The following is a 12,473-nucleotide window of genomic DNA, read 5'->3' on the forward strand; positions in this document are numbered from 1 at the left end:
TCACTTCAGATAGCCCAGGCATTCCCTCTCTCTCTCTATCCCTCCCCCAACCAAGTCACACTAGCTTCTCATTTTTACCCTCCAACAGCTGACAATGGCCTGTTTCCTTTATCATCGTTACTTTTTTACATATCTTTCATTCATTGTTCTTTATCTCTCTACATCATCGTCTATATCTCTCATTTCCCTTACCCCTAACCAGTCTAAAGAAGGATCTCGCCCCGAAACATCACCCATTCCTTCTCTCCAGAGATGCTGCCTGTCCTGCTGAGTAACTCCAGTTTTTTTGTGTCTATCTTCGGTTTAAACCAGCATCTGCATTTCCTTCTTACCCAAATACTATTAGTGAATACCAACCTGCATTTTTCAAATGCAGGAGATCAAATACAACAAAACAGCAAAAAATGTATTCTTACCTGCAGTGATTGTGTGGGATTGACCTGATGCCAGGACGATTTCACCTTCTGGTTGTGCCTGCATGAGGCTGATGCCAGAGCTACAAGAGGATGGTGTCAAGGCGAGCAGTTTGGCAGCAGACACGGAGTAGCAGTCTCTTTCCCTCACCGCCTGACGCTGGCTCAACATCATGTGATTACATGGTATTAGATACCTGCAAAATCCAAGGCCCCTAGTTAATCATACATCACAATTTTATGTTTAGTATTAGCGTGACCTTTATCAAACCACAAAGCGCTGGAGTAACTCAGCAGATCTGGCAGCATCCATGGAGGGAACGGATAGACAACTTTTCAGACCGGAACCCTTCTTCTGATTCATCCTGACCTGGTCTATGTCCATCACTCTCTGCACCCTCTTGCATTCTTGTGTGTTGGAATTGCAAAACTAGACCACGATGCAACTAGTCAGGATACTTTCTACAGAGCATCAGTAGAAGTTTGTTAGAGTATTCATTGACGTGCCCTATCCCTTTGTAACTTCAAAGAAAGTTGGATCACTGCCACGCCATCTTCATTATAACATTGATGTGCCAGGTCAGGTCATCCGGGATGTTAATGCACAGGAATTTGAAATTGCCAACTCTCTCTACTGCCAACTCATCAATGAAAACTGGCCTGATATCTGCAGACTTCACCTTTCCGAAGTTCAGAGTGAGGCCCAGCGCAAATTGGAGAAACAGTACCTCATATTTTGCTTGGGTAGTTTACACCCCAGCGGTATGAGCATTGACTTCTCTAACTTCAGACAGCCAGGGCTTTCTCTCTCTAGCCCCTCCCCCCTTCCCAGTTCTCCCACTAGTCTCACTGTCTCCGACTACATTCTATCTTTGTCCCGCCCCCTCCCCTGACATCAGTCTGAAGAAGGGTCTCGACCCGAAACATCACCCATTCCTTCTCACCCGAGATGCTGCCTGACCCGCTGAGTTACTCCAGCATTTTGTGTCTACCTTTCTGAAGTTAATGTCTAGTTCCTTGGTTTTGTTGGCATTGAGCGAGAGGCCACATACACAAGATTGTAAAAAACCTAAAGTGAGTCGGCCTCGAGCAAGTGTGATATCACCCATAAATATCCAAATTAACGGAAAAATGTCAACCGTGTACAGGGGACAGTGTGTGTTTTGGTTGGCCCCAGGTACCATTGAACACATGAAATGTTCTTCTTATACCTCATCTTGCACATCATAAAAAGGCATAGCACAGTCCAATTTCTCCTCCTCCAAAGCCACCCCAGTCCCCCCCCCCCCCCCCCCCCACCCATCCATTGTGTATTCTAAATACAATAAACTTCAAATATAACTGGGTGGCAACAATTACCCTGTACAGCAGGGATTTCTGCCAGTGCTCACACAGTTTCTGGGTTCCTAGTGACCCCTTGGCAAAGTGACAGCTGGAAATCCATGCCATATACTTTTCTCCACATATTTGCTGCAGTATTAAGCAAATATTATGCATACGATGGCAATGAAGGTTGCAGTTAATATTAAGTTAATGGATAGCAACATACTAAAATGTATAAACTGAAAAGCACATTAACATGATGCTGGAAGTGTGTCCAAACAGATTACAGTCACTTGTTCTCACTCCTCCACAATCTTGCCACAATCAACGCAGTTATCAATGAAGGACGAGGGAAAATTATTATTTATCATTATTTTTGTTACTCTATAAATGGTATCACCCATCACTGGAACATTCGTAATGGAGGCATTGGGTAAACAGAAGGTAGCCTGGAATATTGGAGTTTGGAAATTCTGGAGAAAACAGCTGATCAGAATTTAAACAACTTTTTTAATGCTGATCTCATAACAGGTAGCAAGACACCTGACCTGCTGCTTCCCAACGTGATTTGTCATTAGGTCCAAACTTTCCACTGTGAACAGGATTCTAAGACGTGATGATATATTCAAAGTGACTAAAAGACACTAAAATCACATGAAGAAGTTGTAACATTGAAAACCCAAACCAATGTAATACCCAAGTTACCAACAACTGGAACAATGCCACAATACAGACAATGTCACCAAACCTAAAGCAACCTGAGACGCTAATCTGAATAGTTGTGAACTGATTGTCTTGGCCAAGAACAAATGGAAGAGCCCTCAATACACCATAAAAATATTCTCCAGTAAAATAACAAAGTGGAAACACAAACACCATTTTTCTCTGTGCTACTTTGTACCCACGTCAGCCTCCAAATACATAAACTACGGAGAATTCTTATCTCGTCAAGGGGGTTGGTGGAGCTTTGGAATACTCCACACCAGTTGGCTGGGAAGACTCACTGGTGATGTTTAGTCAAAACAGAGATCATTAGATTTCTGGACATTAAGAGATTTAATGGATATGGGGACAGTGCTGGAAAATGGTCTTGAAGTAGATCAGCCATGATCCTGTTAAATGGTAGAGCAGGTTTGAAGAGCCTGATAACCTATTCCTGTCCCCTTCTCATCTGAAAGAAGGATTTAAAAAACCCCATATATTTTAGCCTAAATGAGCAGTTCTTGGGCCAAGATCTCACCGTCAGTGTACAGTGGCTGAAGTGAAAAAACTATCCCACAGGAAAAGAAATCCTGCACAGACAACTATTACTGCAAAATTAAGTTCAGAAGCTGGAACCTCATAGCCAACAGCAACAAACCTGAAACTCACTATCACGGATGGCATATTCAGATTCACTGACATTGCCACATTGAATGAGGCACAACAGGGTGGCGCAGCGGTAGAGTTGCTGCCTTACAGCACTTGCAGCGCAGGAGACTCGGGTTCGATCCTGATTACGGGTGCTGTCTGCATGGAGTTTGTACGTTCTCCCCGTGACCACATGTGTTTTCTCTTAGATCTTCGGTTTCCTCCCACGCTCCAAAGATGTACAGGTATGTAAGTTAATTGGCTTGGTGTATGTGTAAATTGTCCCTAGTGTATGCAGGATGTAATGTGCAGGGACTGCTGGTTGGTGCGAACTCGGTGGGCCATAGGGCCTGTTTCCACGCTGTATCTCTAAACTAAAGGAAATCAATGAGGATGTGCTTCTGGAAGGGCAAACTAGAAGAAGAATGTGTTCTTCACGCAATGGGTTTCTCATCAAGAATAACGATGTCTGATATTTTAGTGACTCCCTGATGGGACAAGCAGACCAACCAGACTGACTGTCATGAAACCAGCACACTACAGTCATTAATGCATAAGCTCAGGCCCTGGAAGCTACAGATGACCTGTACTCCTGGAATGCTGCAAACATTGCCTAGCCTGCTCACTGCCTAGATACTCAACAAAAACAGCCATGATCACAACGAAGGGCCAAATGGCATCCTCCTGCACCTATTTTCTAAATGTCTTAGCATGTTCGTATGTAATGCCTCAGAGTGGAAAAAGTAATTAAGATTATTAAGGGGTTGGACACGTTAGAGGCAGGAAACATGTTCCCAATGTTGGGGGAGTCCAGAACCAGGGGCCACAGTTTGAGAATAAGGGGTGGGCCATTTAGAACGGAGATGAGGAAAAACTTTTTCAGTCAGAGAGTTGTAAATCTGTGGAATTCTCTGCCTCAGAAGGCAGTGGAGGCCAGTTCTCTGAATGCATTTAAGAGAGAGCTAGATAGAACTCTTAAGGATAGCGGAGTCAGGGGGTATGGGGAGAAGGCAGGAACAGGGTACTGATTGAAAATGATCAGCCATGATCACATTGAATGGTGGTGCTGGCTCGAAGGGTCGAATAGCCTACTCCTGCACCTATTGTCTATTGTCTATTGTCTAATCTCATGAAAATACATTGTGTTAGGCTGAGTCTCACCCAGCAGTTTGAAATCAGGATCCTTTTGCCAGTTATTTCTTCTTAATGAGATCTCTATTTATTTAGAATTTTCTTACCTCAAGACAAGTTGCAGCATGACATCCTCACAGTTCAGACTGATGAGAGTCCGGAATAGAGCCAGAGAAACGACACATAACTGTGAGAAAAAAAAAATGTTTAAATCAGACTTTGATTAACATGACCGATATTTCCATAAATTAAGATGGTTTGGGATTATGATTAGCCTGAGAAAAGTAAAACTTTTAATACATACAAATGTACAATGGGACATCATCAAAAATGTGACAAGAAAATATCAATGAGATTAATTAAACAAAGTCATCATGGATTTATGAAAGGGGAATCATGTTTGACAACCTAAGAGTTATAGAGCTATGTAGCATGAAAATAGGCCCTTTGGCCCAACTCATCCATGCAACAAAGTTGCCGAACTGAGCTGGTCCCTCTTGCCTCTGCCTGACTCCCTCCAAACCTTTTTATCCATGTACCTGCCTAGGTTTTTTTTAAAATAGCTGTAACTGAAGAACAGATAAGGAGGAACCAATGGATATGGTGTCGGATTTCAGAAGGCCATTGCTAAAATCCCACAATAAGAGGTCAGTGCGGAAAATTAGACCAAATTGTAGGGGAGGGGGGGGGTAATAAACTGGCATGGAATTAAAAACAGGCAGGAAAAAGAAAGTAGGACAAAGTGGGTCTCTTTCAGGATGGCATTATGGTGACTAGTGAAGTAACCACAAAGATCAGAAGTTAAGCCCCAGCTACACAGATCAATAATTTGGCTGAAGAAAGCGAACGTAATATCGTTAAGTTTCCTGATGGCATGCAGCTGTGTGGGATTATGTATTGAGCAGGAATCAAAATGGGCTTCAAGCAAGTAGATATTAAGTAAATGGGAAAATACATGGGAGAGGCAGTGTAACAGGATAAATGTGTAGTTGAATGGCCAAATGACCGACGCCTACTCCTATATTTGTACGTTTCAATGTTTTCTATTGAAAAGCAAAAGGACACAGGTACTGGAGTAACTCAGCAGGTCAGGTAGCATCCCAGGAGAACATAGATGGGTGACGTTTCAGCACAAGAACCTTTTGCAGACTATTGATATCTCAGTCGCAAATGTTTGAACAGATGCCACTCCGGCTGTTTTACGAGTCCTTCTCATGCAAATTCTGAATAAATGAAAACTTTGATTGGCTGTAGGCAAAACAGTAAAGTTCAGAACACTGAATGTCACCAATTGGAATAACCTATTTAGAGTCCCATGCTATCAAGAAGTGAAGTTTCAGACTTTTAGCTACATTTTGTATAAAGCAGTAACAAAAAAGTGGAACCAACTACATCACCTAGTTGTCTGTGTTAAATCCTCAAATGGTCACGATTCATCCTCTCCTTCATTTCCATGATTTGAGCACATCCTTCACATTTTCAGAACTTCATGACATTACACAATGTCTGTGGACCCAGACAACATCCTAGGTGCGTTGAAGAGTTACAATCTAGAACTAACCATGCTTCTAGCCAATCTGTTTCATTACAGTCACAACACTGATATCTACCCAGCAACTTTACACCTAAATTTCCTAATGTAAAAAGTTGCCTGGGTGTGCCCTAACCACACACACAAAAAGGGATAAAACCAAACCCATTAAAAAAAAAGTCTATTCTACACTCAATCATCAGACAAGTGAATGAAGATGTAATTAAGAGTATTCATCAAGTGGCACCTATTCACCAATACCCTGTTTACTGTTGCCCAGTTTGGTTTTTCTAGGACCACTCAGCTACCGGCCGCATCAGAACCATGCTTCAAAGATGAAGCAAAGAAATGGATTACAGAGACTACGTGAAAGTGGCTGCTCTGAAAATCAAGGCAGCATTGGTTGCATTCAGGAGCTCTGGTCCATCTGAAATCGATAGATATCAAGAGAGTAAACATTTTGATGGCAGCACCTTGCTCAAAGGACAATGGTGTGGTTGTTGGAGGTTAATCATCTCCAAGAATCACTGCAGGAGTTTGCTCAGAACTGTAACTTCAGGCCACCCATCCTCAACTGGTTAATTATTTACCTTCCTTCTATCGTACGGTCAGAAGTGGGGATATTGATGAAAGTTTGAACAATGTTCAATTTCATTTGCAGTATGTAAGCTAATGAAACAATCCACATCTGCACACAACAAGACCTCAACAACTTTCAGGCACAGGCTGATTAGCAACAAAAAACATTTGTGCTGCACATGTGCCAGGCAATGCAGTTTCAACCAGAGAGATGGTCTAACCATTGACCTTTGACATTCAATGGCACTGTACCAATCCCTAAAGGTCACCACCAATGAGTAGGTCAACTGGACCAACTCTATAAATACTATGGCTGCAAGGGCAGACCTGGCTACATTTTCCCATATTCAGTTTGGAAAATTTAGATAACTTGAAGAGAGATTAAAAAGCAGGAAGTTCAGAAGTAGTAAATTCAGATTTACTCCCAGTACAGTGTGCTGAAAATACAGAAACGAGTGGGTGGAAAAAATGAATGGAAAATGTTGGGATAGCTTTAGGTATCTCAGACACTGGGACCATTTATTGGTCAAGTGGGACGTGCAAATCGGACGGGTTGCGCCTCAAAAATATACTTGCAGGAGGTTTTAAAGGCTATCGGTGAGGTTCCAATCTAAACGGGCAGAGCGTTGAGAACCTCAGAGAGAATTTAGGAAGGAGAGAGACAAAGCAAGGAGTAAAAGATAAAAAAATTAGTCAATGAAATAGGGTCAAGGTAAGGAAAAATATTAAAATGCCAAAATCGATGCTGCTTCATCCAAATCCTTACAGCATTCACAACAAGGCAGAACAATGAATAGAACTAAAGGGATACAATCAATAGCTTTATTGACGAAGGATAACTGAAACTGGGAACTGATTATTCAAGGATATGAAGGATAGGCAAGAATAAAATGAAGAAGCGTCTCAACCTGAACCGTCACCCATTCCTTTTCTCCAGAGATGCTGCCTGTACCACTGCTGAGTTACTCCAGCATTTTGTCTCTATCTTAAGAAGAAAATGGAGCTGTTCTAGTGCTATTAATGTGAAGAATACAAAACAATGGCAAGAAATTAGAATCAATTTAGGTCAAGGCTAAGAAACAACAAAAGGCAGAGAACATTGGTAGGTGTCATTTATTGACCACCACTTGGCACACCATAAATCAGGAAATTGGAACTGCATGAAATAAAGGTAATGTAACAGTCACAGGAGATTTCAAAACACTCATTGACTGAAGACAGCAAATTAGCAGTAATAAGGAGGAGGACAAATTCACAGAATGTATAAGAATAGGTTTTCCCGATCAATATGTGGAGGAGTCAGTCTAGGGAGAAGGCAATTTTACATCCTGTTCTGGTCAGTGAATAAGCTAATCAATGGTTATGTGAACGAACACATTTCATTTGGCATTCCGGAAACCCCCTCTCAAGATAATCTGCTAAAACAATTTATCTCCTCTATTACATCATCTTGTCTTGCATCATCATTATCTTCACTTATTTACCCAGCCATCCAACCACAGATCTTCCTCTTTTTGTTACATCTTGCTCTTCTTTTTCTCTCTCTCTCTCTACATTTGTCTGAAAGTTGTTCACCTCCACCATCTTTGCTCTGATGAAATATCAAGGACCTGAAACAATTTGACCTGGTGAACATTTCCAGCAGTTTTTGCTTCGGTAACGTATGCAAGCAAAATAAGAATTCTTCAGATGGTTATTACTTTGTCCTCTGCCTTGTGCAGGATGAAACATAGAAACATAGAAAACAGGGGTGCAGGAGTAGGCCATTCAGCCCTTCGAGCCATTCAATATGATCATGGCTGATCCAAAATCAGTACCTCTTTCCTGCTTTCTCCCCATATCCCTTGATTCGGTTAACCCTAAGAGCTAAATCTAACTCTCTCTTGAAAACATCTAGTGAATTGGCCTCCACTGTCTTCTGTGGCAGAGAATTCCACAGATTCACAACTCTCTGGGTGAAAACGTTTTTCCTCATCTCAGTCCTAAATGGCCTACCCCTTATTCTTAAACTGTGACCCCTGGTTCTGGACTCCCCCAACATCGGGAAAAAATTTCCTGCATCTAGCCTGCCCAATCCCTTAGGAATTTTATATGTTTCTATACGATTCCCTCTCATCCTTCTCAATTCCAGTGAATATAAGCCCAGTCGACCCATGCTTTCATCATATGCCCGTCCCGCCATCCCGGGAATTAACTTGGTAAACCTACGCTGCACTCCTTCAATAGCAAGAATGTCCTTCCACAAATTAGGAAACCAAAACTGCACACAATGAACACACTTTCTGTCCACCATACACATTCAAGGACAACAGACCTGGCTACATTTTCCCTTATCCAGCTTGACACTGAAACCAATGTACTGTCCCCACTATCTCCTTGCAGGGCAAAGTCAAACAGACGAGTGATAGGACTTGTGAATTTGCTACTAGAGAATCTTGGAATTGTTCATCTAATTTCAGGCTTCACTATTGCTGCGGTTTTGTGCAGTAATTGTGTTGAAAGGAAGACAAACAGCTGGTTGCACCATTACATCTATAAATCAACAGCAGTGTTAAAAATGATCTTACCCGAAACGGGGTGTTAATTCGGCTGACGAGTGTGTCTAGAATCGAGACATTCTCATATTCATGCAGCAGAATGAAACTCAGGAAGGTCTGCATCATTGCGGGCTCCGAGATGCTGCGGAGGAACAGATCCAAGTACGCTGTCGTAGTCATAACCTCTTCCACCGTGGTCTGAAATCATCGTAAAGCCACATCAAGGACAATGGGAATAGAAAGGGTAACATGTACATTGCGCAGCAGACCGCTGAATTGCAAACAGTCCTCACAACTCAATGGGATAGCTTCACGTCCTTGTGTGATGAGGTAAAGCGAGAACTAGCAACCTGCCAGCCTTCCCGCCATCTCTCCAGATATTTAGGGAGGAAGGAACTGCAGCTGCTGGCTTACACCGAAGATAGGCACAAAATGCTGGAGTAACTCAGCGGGACAGGCAGCATTTCTGGATAAAAGGAATGGGTAACGTTTTGGGTCCTGACCCTTCTTCAGATATGAAAGGTCACCCATTCCTTCTATCCAGAGATGCTGCCTGTCCCGCTGAGTTACTCCAACATTTTGTGTCTGTCTCCAGATTTTTATTTCCATACAAGTCAAATTGTCAGTCCATCCCATTTTGCTTCTAACACAGACACAGGTGTCTGAGTAGCTCTCTCAACAGAGGCATTTTGTCAACATCTGGGGAACACGTTCCAGTCAAGTTCAACAGAACAATGTAACCGAATGAAGAATATAATAAATATGGTTCATCAAAATTGACCTATTGCATTACACTCACAATAATCTGCAAATACAAGTTTGATTGATTTAGTGTTTTGCAATAGATTAAACATAAAAATAATTTAGTGGATGTTTTTAAGTATTTCCACGCACTTTGTATTGAAGTCTTCCCCATTGGAAACTGGAAACAGAATTTCCAAGTGTGATTGACTCACACGAGGTATCATTTATTCATTCTTATTCTCTCATTGTTTACTTTATGACAAAAATTGATTCAAAAGGTCACAACGGTAACTCACAGTAAAACAAGGAGTAAATCACACATTAAGTCAGGAACCATGCATGAATAAAGAGCGCCCGTATTTATAAGCACCAACTTTTCATCATCTTTACACCATATGCAACAATGACTCAGATCATAGCATCGCAACCAAGATGCTGCATTCTTAGGCTTCAATGATCCCAAGGCAAGCTGTGGCTTAGAGCCACGAGTGGCGTGGGACATAAATGCACCAACTCCGTTACCAGGAGCAGTCTCCATGACTCTGTACGATGACCAAGGAGAGCCAAAGCCAAGGAGAGAAGTAGACAAGGACTGACGTCACTTTGTGTAATGGCCAAGGGCAGAAGTAGTAGGAGAGCCTAGGACTAGAGGACATCCTCAGAATAAAAGGACATACCCATAGATTGGACACACAGCAGGTTCTGCAGCCAGCTGCTGTCTTTTAATATGTAGCTTTTGTTCTACTGTTTCATGGACATGACAATTTCTTAAAGCGAGGGAGTATCAATTTTGTGACTTTTTTTTACCTACCCCCTGGTATCATTAGCGCTACGTATTTAACATTACTTATAAGAGTGAAATACAATTTTCAGGCAAAGGATTTTGCAGATGGTTGTTACTAAACAAACTGATCAGAAAGAAGTGCCCTTTTTACTTCAGAAAAGCAATTTCTCTAAACGTAATCAGAAAAAGGGTATGGGCTCTTGGAAAGAAGACACACCAACACCTACAGTGCTGACCAACATCCAGATCTGATAGCAGACCGAAAAAAATAAGAATTCCCCAAAGTATTTTGCTGTACATGATAGGCGATCTTATTTTCCCATCTAACTTGTTGACTTCAATAAAGAACATTTCCTGAATGACACACAAAGCTTTCATCTTCATGAGAAAAAAATGCAATGTAGTAAGGCATTCTATTTAACTGAAGCAAACTGCTGGATCCAATGTTGCCCGACAAGCTGAAACCCACAAAACAAGCCAGATGAAACCTCATTGCATGATGACTATTAATTTGTCACACATCCGCAGGTAGCATTAGTTGCCACTATGGCTGAGGGTTTCCTGGAGATTTGATCACATGACATTCTGACCATGACTTCATTACTGTTCAGTTTCCCATGGGTGGGGCATTTTATGTTTTGCTCAAGATTTAAGTATTCGTAGTTTCTTTTGTCTCCATTGGCCTGCATCCATGCTGTACGATTCTATGAAGGGGGTAAGTGGCTAAGGATATGACTTAATAATCATTGTGTCAAGCATACTCCTAGTAATATAAGAAAATAACTGCAGATGCTGGTACAAATCGATTTATTCACAAAATGCTGGAGTAACTCAGCAGGTCAGGCAGCATCTCGGGAGAGAAGGAATGGGTGACGTTTTGGGTCGAGACCCTTCTTCAGACTGATGTCAGGGGGGCGGGACAAAGGAAGGATATAGGTGGAGACAGGAAGATAGAGGGAGATCTGGGAAGGAGGAGGGGAAGGGAGGGACAGAGGAGCTATCTGAAGTTGGAGAAGTCGACGTTCATACCACCGGGCTGCAAACAGCCTAGGCGAAATATGAGGTGCTGCTCCTCCAATTTCCGGCGGGCCTCACTATGGCCTAGTGTTACTCCTAGTAACATCTGAGCAAACAGTTCTGGAGCAGGAATAAATGCCATGCGGATCTGTAATCATATAGTGGAGTGGATTATCTTGTTCAACTTCATCTGGAGGTCCACACTATCACGGGAGTTGTCCAGGTGAAGTTCGTATGCCCTTCCTGTGTGGATTTCTTTCAGATACTTGGTTTCTCCCACATCCCGAAGGCAGGCAGGTTGGTAGATTAATTGACCACTGTAAATTGTAAACCAAACCTTAAAATCTTTCTTGATGTTTCAAGAGCAGATTAGGGTGAGGTCGTACTCTGGTTTGTGTTGAGTTATCTGATGTGAGATAATGATAACAGCATTCCAATGTATCTGGATTAGGAAGGGAGAAATAAAATGAGTTTGCTGCCTCTTTGTTTCCTATTTTATCTTTCTCAGCTGTTCTTCTCAAAGCTGGTGTTTTTACAACGATGATTTTACAATGGTGTTTCTCCCATCAGGCAGAGGATACAGAAGTTTGAAAACACAAACCTCCAGATTCAGGAACAGTTTCTTCCCAGCTGTTATCAGGTAACTTCCATCATCCTTTCAGCAATTAGAGTGTGGTCCTGACCTCCCGTCTACCTCATTGGAGACCTTTGAACTTATTTTAATTGAACTTTATTGGACTTCATGGTTCCATCTTCACACTAAATGTTGTACCCTTTATCCTTTACCTTTGCACTATGGGCAGCTTGATTCTGTTCATGTGTCGTCTTTGTTTTGATTAAATAGCACGTAAACAAAAGATTTCCAGTGTGTCTGGGTACATATGACAATGTAATAAACTAAACTAAACTAAGAAACTAAACAATTCCAGCAGTGTCAGCAGTTCCTTGTCCTTGTGGTTGCCTTTTCCCTGTGGTTCTCGAGCAAGAACATTTGGAGTATATTTTTTCTGAATGCTTAGAATGGCAATAAAGCTAGAATACATTCAATATTATTTCTATGGAGG

At 41.9% G+C, this 12,473-nt stretch overlaps 1 protein-coding gene across 1 annotated transcript in view; it reads right to left on the minus strand.

The window, feature by feature from the left end:
* fhip1aa (FHF complex subunit HOOK interacting protein 1Aa) overlaps positions 1-12,473 on the minus strand; it is a 55,441-nt gene that overhangs the window by 25,564 nt on the left and 17,404 nt on the right. The window contains exons 5-7 of the mRNA XM_078405903.1: positions 8,895-9,062; positions 4,325-4,404; positions 417-610 (exon numbers count right to left, since the gene is read on the minus strand). Of these exons, the coding sequence (XP_078262029.1) occupies positions 417-610; positions 4,325-4,404; positions 8,895-9,062 (442 nt within the window). The remainder of the gene's footprint in view (positions 1-416; positions 611-4,324; positions 4,405-8,894; positions 9,063-12,473) is intronic.

Source organism: Rhinoraja longicauda, chromosome 1 (genome assembly GCF_053455715.1).
Source record: "Rhinoraja longicauda isolate Sanriku21f chromosome 1, sRhiLon1.1, whole genome shotgun sequence".
NCBI lineage: Eukaryota > Metazoa > Chordata > Chondrichthyes > Rajiformes > Arhynchobatidae > Rhinoraja > Rhinoraja longicauda.